Source organism: Hypanus sabinus, chromosome 20 (genome assembly GCF_030144855.1).
Source record: "Hypanus sabinus isolate sHypSab1 chromosome 20, sHypSab1.hap1, whole genome shotgun sequence".
In the NCBI taxonomy this organism is placed as follows: Eukaryota; Metazoa; Chordata; class Chondrichthyes; order Myliobatiformes; family Dasyatidae; genus Hypanus; species Hypanus sabinus.
In genome coordinates this window covers 20,221,552-20,245,025 of record NC_082725.1, presented here as the reverse complement: position 1 = coordinate 20,245,025, position 23,474 = coordinate 20,221,552, and the positions used below count along the sequence as shown (strand labels likewise).

Genomic DNA, 23,474 nt, shown 5'->3' with positions numbered 1-23,474 from the left:
GGGAAGAATATCATTATGAAAAAGGGTCAGTATTTGGTAAAGCTATTAACTGTTCACAATATTCTCCCATCAGGTCATTGCAAAAACTGGAAAGCCGTGACAGATGCTTCTCGGTATGAAAGAATATTCACCCATTGGGATTTACCTGCACATTCTGGATTGTCCTCATTAAAGTTGATTGCAAAGTCATGGGAGACCTGGAAGCCATCAATTGAGAGAGATAACAAAATGTTAGTGTTTGGGAATAAAATTTGAATTACAGTGAATCTCAGTTAATTGGGCCATTGGTTAATAAGGCAGCACTGATTTGGGACAATTTTGAAAGAACAAAAACAAATTAAGAAAATAACCAGGATTCCCTTTGCTTATTTGAGACACTTTGCTGCTTAATTGGGGCAAGAGACAAACATTTTCTAACTAGTATCAGTTGCATGCATGCTGTGCGGCCATTAGACACCACACTGTGCTTAGAGCAAACAATTTTTAAATAGCGTCAATTACGTGTGCTTGTGTTCAAATGTAGTAACAGTGTGAGTAATAAACTAAGACAATTCAGAACTGTATTGCTCACTGTGGTTTCAAGTATTCAAACTTCAAGATGCCGGAAATGGCTGGGAGTGAAAATTGAACAATTTCACTACTTCAACAAGTTAGGAATTATGAAAAGGTTGAAGGTATTGGTAATCATCTTGAAAGTAACAAAGAAAATTTGAAGGATGTAAAAACATCTAAAGCACCGTTTGAAGGCAATACACTATCAGCACTAAGAATCTGTGATAACTTTGTCCATTTACAGTTAATGAAAAGAATATGTCAGTGCACACTAAATGAATTTCTCCATCGATAACTCTCAGGAACTAATACACAGTTTTATATTACTGTAGTAGTTTTGGTTGTGCTCTAATTTGTTCTGTGTTTCATTTAAATACATAATTTGTTACTCTGTTAAACAGTAGCTTGTCATTTTATACCCTTTTAACTATTTCCACGAAACTTCAGCTGATTAGGGCAGCTGCCTAATTGGGCCAAAATGTACAAGTCCGGATGTGTCCCAGTTAACCAGAATCCACTGTATTTTGAACTATTTCATGTTAAATTTTTACCAACAGCGACACATGTTGATTAAAAAATGTATCCTCCAGTACCTCTCCAAAAGTATCTTCACCTACCTCGGACAAGAGCATCAGCTGCATTGGAGCACCATTGCCTGCAAGTGCACCTTCAAGTCGCACAACATACTGACCTGAACATATCGCTGTCAAATGGCTAGAAAACTCCCTCCCGTTTGCCAGCCATTTTTATCCTTCGATCAATTATCAGTGTAAAATCAGAAGTGCTATGTTGTGTTTAGGTCTCTTAGTTGTAAGAAAAAAATCCCTAGGCTGATTTTCTCCTGATATCATACTTATACAACTATAGAAGTTTGACATAAAAAGCTTTGACAGACTTCTGTAAATGTGTAGTGGAGACAGCGTTGTCCGGCTGCATCACAACCTAGAAAGGAAACACCAATGATTCTGAATGCAAAAGCCGACAAAAGGTAATGAATGTGGCCCAGTACATCACGGGTAAAGCCCTCCCAACCATTGAACACATCTACATGAAACACTGTTGTCGGAAAGCAGCATCCATCATCAGAGATCCTCACCACCCAGGCCATGCTCTTTTCTCACTGCTGCCATCAGGTAGAAGGTACAAGAGCCTCAGGACTCACACCAGAATGTTTGAGAATAGTTACTACCCATCAACCTTCAAGCTCTTGAATAATAGGGGGTAACTACACTCACTTGCCCATCCATTGAGATGTTCCCACAACTAATGATCGCACTTTAAAGACTCTATCTTGTCATTTCATGTTCTTGTTATTTTTTGCTATTTATTTATCTTTGCATTTGCACAGTTTGTTGTCTTCTACACTCTGGTTGATCTCTCATTGACGCTGTTATAGTTTCTAATCTATAGATTTGCTGAGTATGAATCACAAGGTTGTATGTGGTGACATAGATGTCCTCTGAAAATTTTTTTTGAACATTGATATACTGAGATTCACTAAATTATTAAAACAAATTATCTGGTTATTTGCTCATAAACAAGAGAAAATCTGCAGAAGCTGTAAGTTCAAGCACCACACGCAAAATGCTGGAGAAACTCAGCAGGCCAGGCAGCATCTATGGATAAGAGTACAGTTGACGTTTTGGGCTGGGACCCTTCAGCAGGACGGTTCTTAGCCCGAAACAGTGACAGTACTCCTTTCAGAGATGCTGCCTGGCCTGCTGAGTTCCTCTGGCATTTTGTGTGGTTATTACCTCATTGTTATTTGTGGCAGGGGGGGTTGCTTTGCCCAAATTAGTCGCCACATTTCTCAGTGTAAATGTACTTCAGGAGATACAACAGCCTTCAGGATTTCATGAAACCACGAAAGCCATTGTGAAAATGCAATCTGCATTTTTCTCATTTACGGTAATGGCTTTTTCTTCCTGTCTCCAGCAAAAGTAATATGATTGTATCCTGGTTAATCTCTTATGGTGTATGATGCTTAGAGACTGAGAAACCCAAGAAAAATGGGAAGTTAAAGTTGAGATATGGATAATATATATATATATTTTGGAAACTGAATTGACAATCCGACAGAGTCTGCAATAGCTCCCTGACTACTTCTTATTGATTTTGATTGTGAGTAGGGAACGGATGATAAATGCAGCTGGTGCAATGAGAAGATTATTTAAGTGTGCCTTCATTTCTGGGTTTCATTTATAGGCTGCTGCTCCAGTCTCTGCCTAGAAAAAGAACTTGAAGTGGATTCTGCTAAACCATCTAGCGCCTCCTGACATGCAGGAAATGTACATTGAGATTTTGGGGTTCAGGAAGTGCCCCACAGGAGTGAAGCCAGTTCAGTGCTGAATTCAGTACACAGTTGAAAAAGATACAAAGAACATAGAACGGGGGTCGGCAACCCGCGGCTCCGGAGCCACATGTGGCTCTTTTACGTCTGTGCTGCGGCTCCCTGTTGCTTTGGGAAATAATTGGTTGTGGTGACCCTTTTCCTGGCACATCCGAACCTGCTCACAATTAGATAGCCTACGGGGGTTTGCGAGCACAGAGCTTTGGAGCCTCTGCGCCATGGGGGGCAGGTTGAGGGAGGCTTAAAAGTGAGGCTGAAGATTTTGAATAAAGTTTTTTCCTTCGCCTGCAGTTACCGACTCCGTGTCGTAATTTTAGCGCTGTGTGTAGCACACCGCTACATGGTCAGTATTTAATTAAAATGTATTTTATGTTAGTTTGTTAGTTTTTGAAATGTAAATCTAAATTTGAAGATTATGGTGATCTTGTACAATCTAAATAAGACGTTGTGGCGACCCATTTCCTGACACATCCGAACCGGCTCACAATTAGCCAGCGTTCAGGCTAAGGGAGATAGCCTACGGGGGTTTGTGAGTACGTGTCTTTTGCAGCATCCGCGCCCAAGGGGGGGCGGGTTGAGGGAGGCTTAAAAGCAAGGCTGTTTAGTTCGAATAAAGCTATCTTTGACTGCAGTTTACTGACTGCGTGTAGCACACCGCTACAACGTGTTTTTATCGCTGGCTGTCCAGAGGGGAGGTGCTGAAACGCTTTGTCGCGTGTCTGGAAGAAGTGAAAACTTTCCTGGGCAGCAAAGGGCTCAACTTTCCTGAGCTGGAACAGTCAGAGTGGCTGGAAAAGCTACACTTCATGGCAGACATGACAGCGCACCTGAACACGCTGAACACAGCTCTTCAACGGGGTAAGGACGTACAGCCCTGCACATGTTGGAGGATGTTTTGGCATTCGAGCGCAAGTTGACGTTGCTTGCCAGAGATTTACAGAAAGGCACATTGTCTCACTTCCCCAATTTGAGAGAGTTCAAACAAGGTCACGACATGATAAATTCGGAATATTTACATTCTGCAATCATCGCAATGCAAACATCGTTTGGGAAACGCTTCTGTGAGTTCAGAGAGGAAAAAAAAACACATTATCCTTCCCGGTCACTCCCCTAAGCATCGATCCATCCCTACTGAATACGACTGCATTGTCAGGTGTGAGTCAACCTGACCAAGTATGATAAATATTTTAATTGCCTATTATTTTACGTATATTCATATGTTTTCATTGTTCAGTGAAATAGTCCTTTTATTTTTCAGGTTGACAGCTGGCTGACGTTATTTTTGGTTTGCTGCTGGCGGCAAATTTAAGTTTGGCGTTTTTCATAAATACAAGAAGGACTCAAATAGACGTTGAGTATTTTACTTAAAAGTAACCTTCAACCCAACTTCTTTTTTTCGGAGTTCAAAATGTTTTTGTTGCATGCAGAAATGTAATTTCGTTTTCTCTGCAGGAGTTCATCAATTTCATAAATGCAACACATTATAGTTTGTTTATACATAGCATAAAGGCAAAACAAAACGTTGTATGCAGTGTTATTTCATTTTAAATGTCAAACGGGTTTTGCGGCTCCCAGTGTTTTCTTTTCTGTGGGAAACGGGTCCAAGTGGCTCTTTCTGTGGTAAAGGTTGCTGACCCCTGACATAGAACAATACAGCACAGGCCATTTGGCCCACAATGTTGTACTGACCCTTAAACCATGCCTCCCATTTAACCACCTTAAATTCCTCCATATACGTGATAATAGTTCCTGCCTTAGGAACTGTGATTCAAATTCCTAGAAGTTACATAACACCAAGGTTCACAGAAAAGCACACAATAAAAGCTTAGGCCTCCGCAGGTCTTCATTTCATTCTCAGAACCTGCCATCACACCTCCGTAGTTTATAAACAAACACGTCACTCTGCAGAAATTACATCTTCCTATAAATCTGATTTAATTACAATGTTAAGCCCTCTTATTTTTGCTGCAGAGTAGAAATGATGTAATTACTTCTTGTAATCATAGCTATCATCTTCTGGAAGATCTGGGCAGGAGATAATACAGCAGAGTTGAAACAAAAGACTCGCAGTTATCTTGCACCTTTTGGCAATCTTATGATTTACCAGTTAATACACCAGGTAGTTGAAATGTTGAAAACATGGCACCAAATTCATTCCCACAAACGGCAAGTTGTGATTATTTAATTGAGACTGCTTGAGGGAAGTAGTTGACTAGGTTACTGAAAATTACACACCTTCACCAAATTAGTGCTATGAGGTGTCGTACATTCATCTTCACCGGGAGATGCATCGGCAGCCTGTTCGGAGATTCTCCGTAATTATGAATCAAAGTTGAGCACCAAAGGGAATTGCATAAAATGAGCAACAGTTCACAGGGCCCCATTACATTTGTTAAGCAATGTTATTATCAAATCAGGGTGATTTCTTTGCAACCAGCCTTATGTCCGGTGGAGAATTACTTGTCTGAAGACTTTTCTTTCTGAACAAGTAATGCTAAGAATGCTACATCATCACAATTCACTCTTTTGGAAATTCATTCCAATGATTGGAGATAAATTTAGAAGCAGTTAATAAGAGCCTCCAATTTCATTTTTTTCTGAAACAGTAATCACATCTTCACTATGCAAACTGGCAGAGAGTCATTTTGGTAAGAGAAGCATCTTCTATAACGGAATTTTGAATAGTGTTGAATAATTAATTTTAGGGACGAAAACAGAACACAATTAGTGAAAACCAGAAATCTAAAAGAGTTCTTTCTATTACTGTCTTGTTTTCATCTACCGCTTTATTTAATTGCCTGACAGGAAGCCAAACAGAGTTTCATTATATCTATGTATAATGACAATAAAAATCATTCATTCGTTCATTCTTAAAGGTACTCACTTTAAAATCAGGTGGTATTCTTGCTCCAAATCCAAAGGCTGGGAACATTTTGTCACTGAAATAACAAAGAAAATCATAATCTCTTGCTTTAATAGGAAAGTCACCAATTTATAATCTTTTTTAAAAATTCCTGCTGTGCATGGAATAATCCTTTCATGGGGAGGAGATAGAATGAACAAGGAAATAGTCTTTAATCCACCCTCTAAACTTGTCAATGGCCAAAGTATTAAGAGAGCCAAATGGCTTTTCTCTTTTAATGATATTAAGTATCAGAAGGTACAATAATGACCAAAATTTGTAATTGGAAATCATGAATCACTGCAGAACTCGACATCAATAAACTTCCACCTAATTCATAAATATTCATCAAAACCAGAATTGACAAGAAACTACATTTATATAAAACGTTTACAACCTTACATTGAAAGAGGCAGTCTTGTTGTCAGTGTTGTAATTTTGAAACAGGACAGCCAATGTGTGTTAACAAGTTCACACAAATAGCAAAGTGATAATGACTGGATCAATGTATGTGTTAATTGAAGGTAAATATCAGCCAGGACACAGGGGAGAATTCTTTCAGTACAGCTACTCAATGACCAACTAAAAGCACCTCTGACGGCACAGTAAATCATAAACACAAGAGATTCTGCAGATGGTGGAAATCGCGAGGAACACACAAAATGCTGCAAGAACTCAGCAGATCACCATCTATGGAGCAGAATAAAAAGCTGACATTTTGGGCCGAAACCTTTCATCACAACTTCGGATCCATAGATGCTGCCTGACCTGTTGAGTTCCTTCAAAATTTTGTGCATGTTTTTCTGACAGGTCAGTATTTCTCAGTATTGAACTGGAACTTAAGCATAGATCTATTATTAGAATTTCTATTAGATTGAGTGATTACTGGAACCGTGTTTGGAGGAAGCCTGAGATTTATGTGATGGATTAGCAGATTGACTACCATCAGTATTTAAAATGTTCAATCGGAACATAACATCTGGGTAAAAATGTATCACAGATAAGGACATGGAACAATGTTGAAAATCATGTAGTCAGAAATAATTCTCATTTTCATGGAATATTGGGACCATAAATTCAGCTCCGTGGCAATTTTTTTTAACATTGAAATGCATGCAAATGTCATGGTGTACTAAAATTCTCATCATTTACAAATCCTTACATGATCTCATTCCCCCCCATCTCCTTAATCTCAGATGCTTGAGATTGCTGTTCTTTAATGGTTGGCTTTATTCATTATTCAGAGGTACAGCACAATAACAGGACCTTCGAGCACAGATGAGCCCACACCACCTAATTACACCCATGTGAACATTTAACTAACTAACCTGTACTTCCTTAGGCTGTAGGAGGAAAGCCATGCAGTCATGCGGAGAACATAGAAACATAGAAAACCTACAGCGCAATACAGGCCCTTCAGCCCACAAAGCTGTGCTGAACATGTCCCTACCTTAGAACTACCTAGGCTTATCAATAGCCCTCTATTTTACCAAGCTCCATGTATCCATCCAGGAGTCTCTCAAAAGACCCTATCGTTTCCGCTTCCACCACCACCGCCAGCAGCCCATTCCATGCAATCACCACTCTCTGAGTAAAAAACTTACCCCGACATCTCTGTACCTACTTCCAAGCACCTTAAAACTGTGCCCTCTCGTGCTAGCCATTTCAGCCCTGCGAAAAAGCCTCTGACTATCCACACGATCATTATCTTGTACACCTCTATCAGGTCACCTCTCATCCTCTGTCTCTCCAAGGAGAAAAGGCCGAGTTCACTCAACCTATTCTCAAAGGGCATGCTCCTCATTCCAGGTAACATCCTTGTGAATCTCCTCTGCACCCTTTCTATGGTTTCCACATCCTTCCTGTAGTGAGGCGACCAGAACTGAGCACAGTACTCCAAGAACATACAAACTCCTTACAGACAGCAGCAGAGTTGAGCCTGCTGGTGCTGTAGCAGCATTACACTAACCATCCCTTGTAAAACAATGATGTACATCGATCATAGTTGTTCATTACCTTTCAACTTGATTAGTCTTTTGGTATGACTTCAATCTCCAAAGACCAAATCTCAGGAAGTCCCTCTAAACTTCTCTCCATCTTTCTTTTAAGACATCCCTTCAGATCTATCCCTTTGAACAACCTTTTGGTTATTTTAGGTAATATTTCTTTACGAGTCTCTTAGTTAAATTTTGCTTGATAGCTGCAATGTGTTTACATTTTGTTATGTTAAAACACTTCACATAAGTTACTAAACAAGTGCAGCCTTTTTTTAATTTCTGCCATCCTACTGCACAAAGTTTAGGGGTATAGCCTATTCAGCTTCTCCTTCCAGGACAGCTGCTCCACCCAGGAATCTGCACTGTGTCCAAAGCAAACAAGTTTCAAAGTAAGGAGACTGAAACTGCACTTTGTATTCCATATCAGGACTCATCAAAGACCTGTAATGTGCTGCACAACTTCCTCGGAGTTGATCCAAACCACCTGCAATAAAGTCCACCTTTCCATTTGTGCTGTTTTCTACTTAGTTTCTGCTTTTCATAAACTTTCACAGAAGGTCCATCCTCACACCAACATTTATTTCTCTTTCCTATGTAGAAGGTATGCTGTTTTCCAATTTTTCTTGGTACGAAAAGTCCTTGCAAAAAGTGACATTCTGTCACCAGAGTAACGTGATGTGAACAACACTCATCTGAGTGCTCTTTCAGAATTAAAGGCTTGCCAAATGCTTTCTCTCTGAAGCTAATATGTTGACCACAAACTTTTTTGCAGAATCTGTAAATGCAGCTGAAATTCCTGTTCAAATCCATTGTTATGAATACTCAACCCCTAAGCTGAAATTCCTTTCTACTTAAGAGGCTTGGTAGGATTAGTTTTGACCTGGGGAGTAAAATCAAGGCAATCAGCTGTCACTCCACACCCTACCTCAATAGCTCCAAGCTTAGGTTTTTCAACAGCGCTATTACCTGTCATAGTCCTGGCAGATCTCCCCGACAGCCACCAATGCTTTCAGGTATTCATTGGGCTGGTAGGGATGGATGTAGTGCAGAGAGCAGCTGTTTCGAGGGTCTCCATTGGATGCCGTGAAATCTATAGCAACCTGCAAGACCGAGAAATAGTCAGCTGTCACTAATCCATTACTCAAAATCATTAGTAAACCCATCAACTACTCAGGACAAAGTGAAAAAAGCCAGAATATTATAAATGTTGGGAATCTGAAAATAGAAATATTCAGTGGAAGAGAAAAAGTTTCAGCCTGAAGATCTTTCATCCAAAGGCTGAATGAATATTCATTGGCCTTTCTTTTCATGGATGCTGCCTGACCCATTGGGTATTTTCAGTTCTCATTCAGGAGAAGTTTCTTTTTCCGGGGCAAGATGGCGATGTGGAACTTGTTGTTCCGTGAAATGGCTGAGACTTTGGGAACTGCTGAATAAACAGATGAGGAACAAACCTTGGAGATTAAGCGGAGTGGGAGGATGTCGTGGAAAGAGCATTCAGTGGCTTGGACCAGTAGGAGCTGAATGTCCTGTCCAGTTTGTTGTAAATTCCATAAGATTCTTTGTTGATGTGGGAGACTTTGCAGTGACCTCAGATTCAGATTCATTTATTTATCATGTGTACATTGAAACATACTTGTGTTAACAACCAACACAACCTAGGGATGTGCTGGGTGCAGCCTTAAGGTGTCACCACACCTTCTGGCAGCAACATAGCATAGCCACGTGTTCAGCAGAACAATTCAGAACACTACAAGCTAAAAAGCAACAGCAAAAACAAGCCCCTTTCCTTCCTCCCACCCACCCATTCACACACACAAACAGTCCTCCAATCCCACAACAGGCCTCTCGGCCTCCAGCTTCTGGTTGGGCTCGACAACGGGCCTCGAACTTCACCCCTCGATTCTCCGATTCGTACATCCAGTGCTTTGTCTGTTAGGATTCAGCCTCCGAGGCTTCAGTCTTCAGTATTCAACCCCAGGATTAGCTGAATGCAGGATCCCGAAGTACAGGCTCGCCAGCTCACAGACCTAGGAGTCACAGGCCCTCATGACTTGAATGGACAGCCAACCCAGGGACCCACAATGATCTGAGGGGTCACCAGTCCTCATCCTGGCTGGTCCTCGTCCACAGGACTTAACAGCCCGACATCCATGGATGTCTTGTGTAACACAGCCACATCACTAGAGGGCTCTGCTGTTATGCTGGTAATTCCTTGAGATGCCACAATACTGCAGGGGAAGCTTTGCGCTCCAGTGATATCATAAATTGGGGTATCCTTATTATGCTCATTGTCGTGACACTGTTGGAAAGGGAGTTCAGCACAAAGTCTCTGATTTCAGCATGTAGTGAGACCAGCAATTCAGAAGAAAATAATATTTTTAAAGGGAGGATTAAGAACTAAGTATGCAGGTGGGTTAGTATGTATGTGTGTTTGTATTTGTCCATGGCACACTCCTACGAATGTGAATATTTAAAGGGGTGAGTACACAGCACAAAATAGGCCATGTGTCTAAAGAAGCAATCAAATACCTGTCTACACTAATTACATCTGGTTCGGTTCCTTCTATGGCATGCTCACCTAAATACTTCTTAAATATTGTGGCTGCTTCCACCACTTCCTTAAGCAGAGCCTTCTAATTTCAACAAGCTTTTGGCTGAAAAAATAACTTCCCAGATCCTCCCAAGGTCTCCCACTCCATATCATAAACACATGCCCTCAGGCTACAGGCATTTAAGGGGAAATTTTCTCACTATCTCTCCTAACACTACCCCTCGTTAACGTGTGCCTCAGTCAGGTCCTCTTCCAGCCCTCGCTGCAACAAGAAATACAAACCAGCCTAAACAACCTTTTCTCGTGACTGAATAACTCCACCCTGGTCAGAATCTTCCTGAATCTCCTCAGCACCTGTTCCATTCCAGTCCAATACATCCTTCCCATTGTATGCTGACCCAAGAACTATATGCCTATCTTATATTTTATATAGTTGTACCACTTAGACATTCCTTGTCCTTGCCTACCACCCCATGAGATTCCACATCCAACATATCTCCACAACTTCCACCATTTTCAATGGGATCCTACCACCAAACGATTCCTTACCTCCCTCCCCACTCTCCGTTTTCCATTAGGGATCCCCCTATGTCTATGGGATTCTTCCGTCCGTTCATCCTTCCCCACTAATCTTCCACCTGGCACATTTCCCTGCAAGTGACAGAGTGCTACACCTGCCTATTCTCATCCTCGCTTACCTCCTCCCTCACCTTCATTCAGGGCCCCATACACTCCTTCTTGGTGAGGTAACTCTTCACTTGCAAATCTCTTGGGGTCATCTATTGCTCCGGATGCGGCCTCCTCTACACTAGTGAGACCTGATGTAAACTGGGGGATCATTTTGTCAAGCATCTCCACTCCATCCACCGAAGTGGAATTTCCTGGTGCCTAACCATTTTTATTTCTATCCCCATTCCTGTTCCCAAATGTCTCTTGTGCCATGATGAGGCCACTCTCAGGGTGGAGGAGCAACACCTCATATTCCATCTAAGTAGCATCCCACCTGATGGCATCAATTTCTCCTTCAAGTAATTTATTACCTCCCTTCTTTCCTCTTCTATTCCCCACTCTGGCCTCTTACTTCTTCTGACCTCCCTCCGGGGCCCCTCCTTCCCTTTCTCCCATGGCCACTTTCTTCTCCTATCAGATTCCTTCTTCTCCAACCCTTTACCTTTCCCACCTACCTGCCTTCACCAATCACATCACCTTCTATCTATTCTTCCTTCTCCTCCCTCACCTTTTTATTCTAGTATCTTCTGCCTTCATTGCCAGTTCTGAAGAAAGGTCTCAGCCTGAAATGTCAACTGTATATTTATTCACTTCCATAGATGCTGCTCAGCCTGCTGAGTTCCTCCAGCATTTTGCGTGTGTTGTTGTGGATTTCCAGCATCCTGTGTTAGTTGTGCCATGACCTCCCTCTGTCCCTGGCTAATGAAGCCTTCTTAACTACATTATCTACTTAAGCTGGTGTCTGCAGTGATCCTTGGACATATACACCAAGTGTCTTCTGTATCTCAGTACTTACTAGAGTCCTGCCATTCATAGTGTCTATCCTAACATTATTAGCACTCTCAAGTAGATCAACTCACATGGTTTAGGATTAAATTCAATCTGCGATTCCTGTTCCAATCTTATGTATTAACTAATCAACATAGTCCTGGAACCTATGATTATCCTCCTTACCATCAACATCACCATCTGCTGTTATGTCATCTGTAACTCTGTAATCATAGCTCTTATATTTTCAGCCAAACCATTGATGTACATAACAAATAGCAATGATCCCAGCACCAATATGTGTCATATCTACTGACCACATGCTTGTAATCATAAATATAATCTTCAACCAAGCCAATTTCAGATCTAATCTGGCAACTTGCCCAGTATCCCATGAACTCCAAACTTTTGAACCAGTTCCCCATGAGTTACCTAGTCGAAGGCCTTAATGAGGTCCATGTTGCCCACATAAATCACACTTTCCTCATCTACACCCTCAATTACCTTTTCAAACAAAGTCAACACATTAGTCCAGGCATTCTCAACCTTTATTATGCCATGGACTCTTACTTTTAACCAAGAGTTGCTGGAGGAACTTGTTAGTCAGATAGGATCTCACTATAATAATGCCATCCTGGCTATCTTTGATTAAGCCCTGCCTCCCCAAATCCAGATTAAACCTCTCTCTAAACCTGTTAATAATTTCCCTACCATTGCCATCACACTACCTCTCCATGAGGGAGAGCAGGAGAAAAGAAATGAAAAAAAAACTGGAAGAAAATAAAAAGGCAATGAGTGGAACCATCCTTTCACATCTTGTTCAAATTGAAACAACAGACTCTCGTGAATAATGGAATCTTGGAGCTCCCCTGTCAGGGATGTCAGATTTGATTTGAAAGCCACTACTGCAGTTTATTTAACCTGCGTGTAAATCATCTCAAAGGAATAATTGGTTTTGGATACTTCGACAAGCCTCAGCAAAACTCCTGAGGCCAATCAACTGCCCTGTTAGTACCTGCTTCATATCAGGACACTGCCATTCACCTAACCAGGAAAAGCAACACTAACTGTCTTCGGATTGAAAGTTTCTTATTGATTTTTAATCAATTTCAAAGCAAGAGCTGAACCAAATCACTTTGCATACTTGTGGGTAAAATTTGTGAAATATCAGTCTCCAATATTTTTCTACACATTGTTTCTATCAACTTAGCTTCCTAGAGAGATGCCGCACAGAAACTGGTGCTTCCATCCTTCAAGTCCATGCCAATTTCAGGAAAAACTTTTTTACCTAGAGAGTTGTGGATCTACGGAATGCTCTGCCTCAGAAGGCAGCGGAGGCCAATTCTCTGGATGCTTTCAAGAAAGAGTTAGATAGAGCTCTTAAAGATAGTGGCGTCAAGGGATATGGGGAGAAGGCAGGAACAGGGTACTGATTGTGGATGATCAGCCATGATCAGTGAATGGCGGTGCTGGCTCAAACGGCTGAATGGCCTACTCCTGCGCCTATTGTCAATCATAAACCACCCATTTAAACCAATCTTAAATTAATCCTAAATAAAAAATCCATTTTATTCCATTTTTTTATTCTCCACACCTTTGCATCAGCTACTCCCAGTTTCAACCACTCACATGCGCAACTGAGAATAGCCCACTATCCCAATGACCTGCTCATCTTTGAGACACGAGAGGAAAACAGAACATCTGAAGGGAACATATATTCACAGGGAGATGGCAAACATGATAGATAGGAGCTCCAGGGAGGTAGTCATCGCTAAGTTGCAGGAGGCAGGTACCTGGGTGACTGTCAGGAGAGAGAAATGAAATGGGCAGCCAGTGCAGAGTACTCCTGTGGCCATTCTCCTCCATAATAATCATACCGTTTTGGATACTGTTGGGGGGGGGGGGGGGAGTGATGTACCAGAGAGAAGCTGCAGTGAGCATTTCTCTGGCTCTGTGGCTCAGAAGGGAAGGGAGGGAAGAAGAGGACCACAATAGTGATAGGGGATTCCATTGTTAACAGGACAGACACAAAGTTCTGTGGACATGAAAGAGACATCTAGATGGTATGTTGCCTGCTCGGTGCCAGAGTCAGGGGCGCCTCAGATTTGGTCCATGACATTCTAAAGGGGGAGGGTGAGCAGCCAGAAGTCTTGGTACATATTGGCACCAGTGACATAGGCAGGGGAAGGGAGGAGGTTCTGAAGACAGAATTTAAGGAGTTAGGGAGAAAGCTGAAAAGCAGGACCTCAAAGATAGTAATCTCCGGGTTGCTGCCTGTGTCATGTGCTAGTGAGGGTAATAATAGGATGATTTGACTGATGAATATGTGGCTGAGAAACTGATGCAAGGGGCAGGGCTTCAGATTTCTGGATCATTGGGATCTCTTCGAGGGAAGGTATGACCTGTACAATATGAAGATAGGTGGAGGGGCTGATAGTGTTGAGGAAGCAGAGAAGCTGCAGAAGGACTTAGGGAGATTAGGAGAATGGACAAAGAAGTGGTGGATAGAATGCAGAGCTGGGAGGTCATGGACTTTCTAAGAAAGAAACAAAAACTTAGATTGTTTTCTAAATGGGCAAAAAATTTAAAAGTCTGAGGTGCAAAGCAATTTGGAAGTCTCGTGCAGAATTCCCTAAAGGTTAACTTGCAGGTTGAATCAGTGGTGAAGAAGGCAAATGCATTAAGGTTGAGAGGACTGGAGCCTAAAAGCAAGGATGTAATGCTGTGGCTTTAAAAGGTACCGACGAGGCTTCACTTGGAACACTGTGAGCAGTTTGGGCCCCTTACCTAAGAAATTATGTGCTGACAATGGAGAGGGTTAAGAGAAGGTTCATAGGAATGATTCCGGGATTGAAAGGGTTTGTGTATGAGGAACATTTGATGGCTTTGGCTGTAATCACTGGAATTTTGTAGACTGAAGGGGGATCTCATTGAAACCTATCAAATATTAAAAAGTGCAGATAGGATGGATGTGGAGAGGATGTTTCCAATAGCGGGGTGTCCTAGGACCAGCCTCAGAATAGAAGGACATCCACTTAAAACAGAGATAAGGAGGAATTTCTTTAGGCAAGGGATGGTGAATCTGTGCAATTCATTATCACAAGCAGCTGTGGAGGCTAGATCTTTTAAGGCTGAGGTTGATTGGTTCTTGATTTGCCTGGGCATGAAAAGTTACAGGACAAGGCAGGAGAATGGGGTTGAGAGGGAAAATGGATCAGCTATGATGAAATAGCAAAGCTGATTTGATGGGCCGAATGTCCTAATTTGCTCCCATCTCTTATGGTCTTATGATCAGGCTCCTTGGTTTGACCTGTGTATCTGTTATTGTGAGGCAGTGGATTTACTGGATGGGTCACTGTGTCCAACAGTTGTATTCCAGTTGAACAGCTTAGTAATTTAAAAACAACCTACTCCGATTATTAATGGCCTCATCAGAGAAATGTGGTTTCTTTGTATCCTTTGTAGATATTGCATAGTCCATGCCACAGATGATGATGCTGCTAAATACCTCTATCAACCAGGCAATGCAGAGGAGTGAAGCAGAGGTAAACTTTGGTCTTCATCCTCTGTCTTTGTCTGTCGCTCCAATTAAGGCCAATGATTCTCTTGGCAAATACGTCTTTCAGTGCGTATGGGCAGAGACATAGGTGTGGTGCAAAAATAGCTGACGCCCACTTGGTGAAATAAATTCTTCAAAGCACTTACCACTCAGATACACCTGCCCAACAGAGTGCTTTGGCAGTTACAGCAGAATGAGGCAGAGCTGGATTTTAATTTTGATTAAGTTCTATAATGAAAAGTCACTTACTGTAAACTGAATCTGACATCCTCCCATGATATAATCAAGGAAAGAGTGCATCTTGTGAATCTGTGGATTAAAAAGAACTTTAATTACATTCAGCGTTCAGATGTTTCCATTCAGACTGCCTTTACTGTGAACAGCTGTCATGTTATCAAGACTAGCAGTTCATTTCAGAAATTTCCGTCCATTGTTAATGTAACTGTTGATTTTTTCAGAGGTAGATCTTTCGCTGCTATCTCCCCTCGCAAGTGCTCTTGAATCTAATTCAACAAGATAAACAACTAATATACAAGATAACCTCTGGGATGTGGAGCCTGGTTTTATTCAGATTTTAATAATAACAATTTGCAGTTGAAGAATAAGAAAGCAAAAATATTTTGGACAAATGCCTCTTTATGATTTCAAAGAAATGAATAGAAATTGAACATCACATGTTGAGTGTGCAGAGAACAGATGGCAGTCAATAAAATGGAGGGACAATTATTTTGAACAACTGGTGCTGATAAAACCATTAGTAGTGTCACCAAACATAATCTCATTCTGAGGCAAGAAAAGTAGATCAGAGCAATTGACTGACTATGGGAAATGAATAAATAGAACATCAAACGCTACTGCAGAGCACAGGGCCCTTTGGTCCACGATTCCGACCTTTTAACCTATTCTAAGATCAATCTAATCATACGTAGACCTCCATTTTTTGATCATCCAAGTGCCTATTTAAGACTTTCTTAAATGTCCATAGTGCATTTGACTCTCCTACCTGTCTTGGCAGAGTGTTCATGCATTCACCACTCCTTGAAATTTACCTTAAAATTATGCCCTCTTATTAGCCGTTTTCACCCAGGGAGAACTTAGCAGTCTCAGCACAGTAAATGCCATTGAAAGAAATAAAAATCTACTGGAGTTTAGGTTAAGTGCAGGAAATTCGAGTAAGTTAAAATACTCCTTGAAAGAGGCAGCACAAATTATATGGGCTAACTGTCCTCATTTTATTTCGAGATACAGCACAGTAACAATGTACAAAGTACCCAGGACATCTTCAAGGAGTGGTGTCTCAGAAAGGCAGCGTCCATTATTAAGGACCTCCGGCAACCAGGGCACGCCCTTTTCTCACTGTTACCATCAGGTAGGAGGTACAGGAGCCTGCAGGCACACACTCAGCGATTCAGGAACAGCTTCTTCCCCTCAGCCATCCAATTCCTAAATGGGCATTGAACCCTTGAACACTACCTCACTTTTTTTTTAATATATAGTATTTCAGTTTTTGGCACAATTTTTAATCTATTCAATATACGTAAACGGAGTAAGATTTATTGATTTATTTATTTTTCATCTATACTATGTATTGCATTGAACTGCTGTTACTAAGTTAACAAATTTCATGTCACATGCCGATGATAATAAACCTGATTCTGATTCTGAGCAGGCTCTTCTGGCCTAATGAGCCCAAACTGTCCTGTTACACGTGTGACCAATTAAACTCATATCCTTCGGACTGTGGGAGGAAACCAGAGCACCCAGAGGAAACCCACACAGTCATGAGGAGAAAGTACAAACTCCTTACAGACATTGGTGGGAATTGAACCCACATTGTTGGCGATGTAACAGCGTGGACACTAACCACTACGTGACAGTGCCACTGCATTATTCTTTGACTTTGTTTTGGTGTTTAATATATCACAAGAGCAAAGGGAGGAAGTGCTGCAGCAAGACATACTGCTTCCTCCACTTGCTCCATCATTCACTGAAATCATTGGCTGATGAACACACGCCATGGCGTCCATCTCCGTAACCCAATTTTCTTCAAATCTGAAAGGCAATCAGTCTGAGTCATGAATATGCTCAACACCTGACCATCCCTTCTACGATAAAGAATACCAAAGATTAGCAACAGGGGAAATTTTTCTCATTATGTCTTAAATATCCGAAGTCTTATTCTGAGATGATTTCATCCTTGATTCTACAGTCTCAAGGCATCTACTGTACTCCATCCCTATTATTGAGCACGTTCAACTTGCCTCAATAAGGTATCACATTCAGTGTGTCTCAAATCCTTGTAACGTCTCTCAAGCCCATTCCTAGTGCTAATATTAAATAAGGAATTTACAGGTTTTCTGTATGTTCCTTGAATTCAGCACTCAGTTTTCCTGTGTAACCAGAGCACCCTGCAGGCATAATGGATCATCAATAGCATCGTCACAGCAGCAGGAGTGTCTGCCGCCTGCCATTTACTTACAAAATCTATGAATCTGGCCATTATATTCAGTCACTGTTCACTGCACTTAAACCCTCTCAGTCAATTTCCATCCATCACTGTGGATTTTTACCACAATGTGAGACATCACATCTGATTTCACTCAGGGCAGCATAGGGTAATTTCTGCATGTGCTTTAAGTGACTACATTAAACTCTTCTTTTTAAGTCAGAAGACTGAAGTATCACTGAGAATGTTTTAAAGTACCAACATTCCGATAAACAGCATACCAATTGACTTGTTTTCTTTTCATGTGTAGAAAATCACAGTCTTCAATCTGAGAGTTTACAACATTAAAAGATTTCATCAAGGTAATAGACAATAGGTGTAGAAGTAGACCATTCGGCCTTTCGAGCCTGCACCGCCATTCTGAGATCATGGCTGATCATCTACTATCAATACCCAGTTCCTGCCTTGTTCCCATATCCCTTGATTCCCCTATCCATAAGATACCTATCTAGCTCCTTCTTGAAAGCATCCAGGGAATTGGCCTCCACTGCCTTCCGAGGCAGTGCATTCCAGACCCCCACAACTCTCTGGGAAAAGAAGTTTTTCCTTAAATCTGTCCTAAATGACCTACCCCTTATTCTCAAACCATGCCCTCTGGTACTGGACTCTCCCAGCATCTGGAACATTTCCTACCTCTATCTTGACCAATCCCTTAATAATCTTATATGTTGCAATCAGATCCCCTCTCAATCTCCTTAATTCCAGCGTGTACAAGCCCAGTCTCTCTAACCTCTCTACGTAAGACAGTCCGGACATCCCAGGAATTAACCTTGTGAATCTACGCTGCACTTGCTCTACAGCCAGGATGTCCTTCTTTAACCCTGGAGACCAAAACTGTACACAATACTCCAGGTGTGGTCTCACCAGGGCCCTGTACAAATGCAAAAGGATTTCCTTGCTCTTGTACTCAGTTCCCTTTGTAATAAAGGCCAACATTCCATTAGCCTTCTTCACTGCCTGCTGCACTTGCTCATTCACCTTCAGTGACTGATGAACAAGGACTCCTAGATCCCTTTGTATTTCTCCCTTACCTAACTCTACACCGTTCAGATAATAATCTGCCTTCCTGTTCTTACTCCCAAAGTGGATAACCTCACACTTATTCACATTAAACGTCATCTGCCCACTCACTCAGCCTATCCAAGTCACCCTGAATTCTCCTAACATCCTCATCACATGTCACACTGCCACCCAGCTTAGTATCATCAGCAAACTTGCTGATGTTATTCTCAATGCCTTCATCTAAGTCATTGATGTAAATCGTAAACAGCTGTGGTCCCAATACCGAGCCCTGTGGCACCCCACTAGTCACCACCTGCCATTCCGAGAAACACCCATTCACCTTTGCTTTCTATCTGCCTACCAGTTTTCTATCCATGTCAATATCTTCCCCCCAATGCCATGAGCTCTGATTTTACCCACTAATCTCCTATGTGGGACCTTATCAAATGCCTTCTGAAAATCGAGGTACACTACAAGATGTTCGCAGATAAACAGTTTACATTTGGTCAATGAACCAAATGCAAGAGGAGCTAGATCTTAAAATTAGAGAGCCGATTTAAGAGAAAAATCAGTAATCGTTTTCAACTCTTGAGGCAAAGTGGGACTCTGATACCTTCTGCTCTGGACACAAAGGTTAATGCAATTTTTGTCAGAAAGTAAGAAAAGAGGGCACGGCCATACAGCACCTAACCCCTACCTCGCCACTTGGACAGATGTTAGTGACTCTCTACTTTGCCCACACATACTGGTAATATCCAAAATCTTATTCTTGAGAAACACACACAAAAACCTGGAGGAACTCAGCAGGTCAGGCATCATCTTTGGAAATGAATAGATAGTCAATGTTTCAGGCAGAGACCCTTCTTCAGGACTGTGGAGAGAGTACAGGGCAGTGTGTTCGGAAGGGATAAGGTTGGAGGAGCATTGAGGTTGAGACAGTTGATGCCTCATTAGCAATTCAAGTTGAAACTTCTAGATTTGTGGAAACTATAGACAGAGTGCAGAGGAGACTTAGAAGGATGTTCAAACAACACACACAAAATGCTGGTGGAACACAGCAGGCCAGGCAGCATCTATAGTGACAGTGCTTCTCCCTATAGAACCTGCCTGGCCTGCTGTGTTCCACCAGCATTTTGTGTGTGTTGTTGTTTGAATTTCCAGCATCTGCAGATTTCCTCGTGTTTGCTCTTAGAAGGATGTTGCCTGTATTGGAGAGTGTGCCTTATGAGAATAGGTTGAGTGAACTTACCCTCTTCCTCTTGGAGCAACAGAGGATGAGAGGTGACCTGATAGAGGTGTATAAGATGATGAGAGGCATTGATCGCATGGATAGCCAGAGGCTTTATCTCAGGTCTGAAATGGCTAACACAAGGGCACATAGCTTTAAGGTGCTTGTAAGTAGGTACAGAGGGGTTATCAGGGGTAAGTTTTTCCACACAGAGTGGTGGGTGCATGGAATGCACTGCCAGTGATGGTGGTGGAGGTGGATACAATAGGGTCTTTTAGGAAACTCTTAGATAGTTACATGGAGCTTAGAAAAATAGAGGGCTATGCAGTAGGGTAATTCTAGGCAGTTTCTAGAGTAGGTTATAAGGTTGGCACAACATAGTGGGCTGAAGGGCCTGTAATGTGCTGTACATTTCTATATTCTATGTTCTATGAAAAGATCCAGAACAGCTAGAGAACAAGAGGGGGGTGTTCAAGAAGAGGAGGAGGGCTGAAAACAGGAGAAGGGGTCAGTGCAAGGTGACAGAAGATGAACTCAATGTCAAGGTGGGCGTGGAACTTACTGAGGTGCAGGCACGGGGGGGGGGGGGCAAAAACGAGGCCTTTACTGAGGACCGAACATTCTGCCTCAGAGTGGGGAATGTCAGAGGGAATGGTGGAGACACAGCAAGGATTAATGCTGGGATCTGAAGAGGGGTAGAGAGTTGGTGGTGTCAGGGGAGAGAAGGAGGTTAGGGTGTTCAGGGAAGTTGGGGTAGGAGAAGAACTGAGGACCAAAGAGCTGATGATGGGGCCTGAATGACACAGGGTTGCAGCGAGGTGGTGGGGGAAAGAGGGTCAAAAGGCAGAGTCTCAGTCTCAAGGTCCAGGCTGGTGCCGGAGCTAGAGGCCGTGCAATTAGCAGTCTGGAGATGTCCGGGGTCGTAGAAACCGGCATCGACAGTGGTGGGATTGGGATTCTGGATCTGCTTGGGGTCACTGGAACCAGTGTACTGGGGTCACTGGTCCAGAGGTGCCTAGAGCCGTCGGGGCTGGGGATGGATTTGGCGTGATCTCTGATCCAAGAGCATCTGATGGAATTGAGGTCTGAGATCTTATTGTTGAAATACTCGAACAGTGAATATTCCCAATAAGTTAGGTAAGGGGATTGATGGTTTGATGATACAGATCGACCAGAAGCTAGTCTGGAATGGATAAATGAAACCCATTGGTTCCTGTGTTGATATGTGGGTGGTCACAGCAACCACTACCAGCAAGATGTGCTAATGTTTCATTAATAATGCTTACATGCCAAAAATTAGCTCATTCTTCATACTCCCATAAAAACTTGGAGATACAAATCTTATTACCTGAGCAACAACTTTATATAAGTACTTCTAATCAACAAAAGTGCATGAATAGTATACTACTAAATTAAAATTAGATACATAGGGGACACTACATTACAAGGAGACATTAACAAGGATGATCAAAATGAAACAGAGCGTGGGTTTAATAAAAGAGCAGTTAGGAGAATTCCAGAGGTCAGTCCCTCAGTATAGGGGAGGCACTATCAGGGACATCCAGGCGGCCAGAAATGGAGAAGTGGAGAGTTATGAGGGTTGAAAAAGTTTCAGTCACAGCAAAGGGTAAAACCACAGGGAGATTTTAAAACCAGGATGAGGTTTGTAAAGCAATATGTTGCTCAACCAAGTGCGAATGCACGTCACTGGCCATGGGAGCGTGTAGGGTGAATGGCGCGTGTTTAGAGTTAGGACAAGGATGTTAGGTTATGAACGTTCTCGAGTTAATTAACCACAGAATGAATGAGGGCAGCCCAGACTGTACTGGAATATTTATGCACAGGGATGACAGGCATGCATGAAGATTTCAGCAGCAGATGAACTGGTTAGAGAATAATTTTGTATCGGCGCAATATGTACTTAGAATAAACAAAAATAAATCTGGATTGAGTCAAATTTACTCAATAATTTAAAAAGATTATACTAAGTCAGCTCCATTTTCTGAACAATAAGCCTTGGTTTCCTATATGATCAGTCTTCAACATATGGCCAAGGCTCACAATCTTCTGGAATAGAGGGTTGAGCAGATTTACAGCCCTCTGGGTGGTGGCACTTCTGCTCATCTCAGTCCTAAAGCACCAATCTCTTACTTGGAGACTATGACCAATGGTTCAACAGGAACTTCTACACAGAGGAAGCAGCCTCCATTCTTGTAGTTTGTCATTTTTTAATGAATACACTCAGTGGCCACTTTATTAGGGGCAAATACCATCTGGCAGCAACTCAATACGTAAAAGCATGCAGACATGGTCAAGAGGTTCAGTTGTTCAGACCAAGCATCAGACCGGGGACGAAATATGAACTAAATGACTTTAGCTGCAGAATGATTGTTGATGGGGTGGTATGAGTATCTTAGAAACTGCTGATCTCCTGGGAACTTCATGCACAACAGTCTCCGAGTTTGCAGGGAATGGTGTGAGAAACAAGCAACATCCAGTGAGCAGCAGTTCTGTGGCCAAAACTGCCTTGTTAATGAGAGACATCAGAGGAGAATGGCCAGACTGGCTCAAGCTGACAGGAAGACAACAGTAACTCAAAGAACCACATGTTACAACAGTGGTGTGCTAGAGATAACCTCTGAACGCACAAGACGTCAAATGTTGAAGTCGGCCAGGTTCCACTTCTTTATCTAATAAAGTGGCCACCTTATTTTAAGTTTGTGGTGTGTACTTTCATACCTGGTACTGTCTACAGATAGTGAGAGGAAAGAGTAAAGATGGTCACCTTACATAGATTGAGGATAACAATGCCGGAATTCTTGTAGTTTTTCTTCTTCATTTTGTACTTGTGATTGATGCACTCCCACTGAACCTGCAGTATAAGAATCAGACACAAAAGCCATGCTTACATCAATTAGATTTAATAATGAAAACAAATTAACCTACAGTATCAAAAACAAGAGAAGATTCACAGATGCTGGAAATCCATGCAACACAGACAAAATGCTGGAAGAACTCAGCAGACCGGGCAGCATCTGTAGAAAAGAGCATAGTCGACAATTTGGGCCGAGACCCTTCCTCAGGACTGGAGAAAAAAAGATGAGGAATCAGAGTTAGACATGGGGGCAGGAGGAGAAACACAAGGTGATGGATAGGGTACCCAGGAGGGGTAGGGATGAAGTAAATAGCTGGGAAATCGATTGGTGAAAGAGATACGGGGCTGGAGAAGGTGGAGTTTGATAGGAGAGAACAGAAGGCCATGGAAGAAAGAAAAGGGGGAGGTGCTTCTGAAGGAGGTAATGGGCAAAACAAGGAGATAAGGTGAGA

At 42.1% G+C, this 23,474-nt stretch overlaps 1 protein-coding gene and 1 long non-coding RNA gene across 14 annotated transcripts in view; one reads left to right on the top strand and one right to left on the bottom strand.

The window, feature by feature from the left end:
• Nucleotides 1-3,192, top strand: part of LOC132378355 (uncharacterized) — a 66,693-nt gene extending 63,501 nt beyond the window's left edge. For all 6 annotated transcript variants that reach the window (XR_009506988.1, XR_009506989.1, XR_009506987.1 and 3 more), the window contains one exon: nucleotides 74-3,192. This is a non-coding gene — a long non-coding RNA (uncharacterized LOC132378355). The remainder of the gene's footprint in view (nucleotides 1-73) is intronic.
• The window catches only part of LOC132378352 (copine-4), a 347,486-nt gene that overhangs the window by 12,100 nt on the left and 311,912 nt on the right, over nucleotides 1-23,474 (bottom strand). For all 8 annotated transcript variants that reach the window (XM_059945192.1, XM_059945196.1, XM_059945195.1 and 5 more), the window contains 5 exons: nucleotides 22,933-23,019; nucleotides 15,661-15,720; nucleotides 8,768-8,901; nucleotides 5,787-5,841; nucleotides 146-197 (listed from right to left, as the gene is read on the bottom strand). In XM_059945192.1, the coding sequence (XP_059801175.1) occupies nucleotides 146-197; nucleotides 5,787-5,841; nucleotides 8,768-8,901; nucleotides 15,661-15,720; nucleotides 22,933-23,019 (388 nt within the window). The remainder of the gene's footprint in view (nucleotides 1-145; nucleotides 198-5,786; nucleotides 5,842-8,767; nucleotides 8,902-15,660; nucleotides 15,721-22,932; nucleotides 23,020-23,474) is intronic.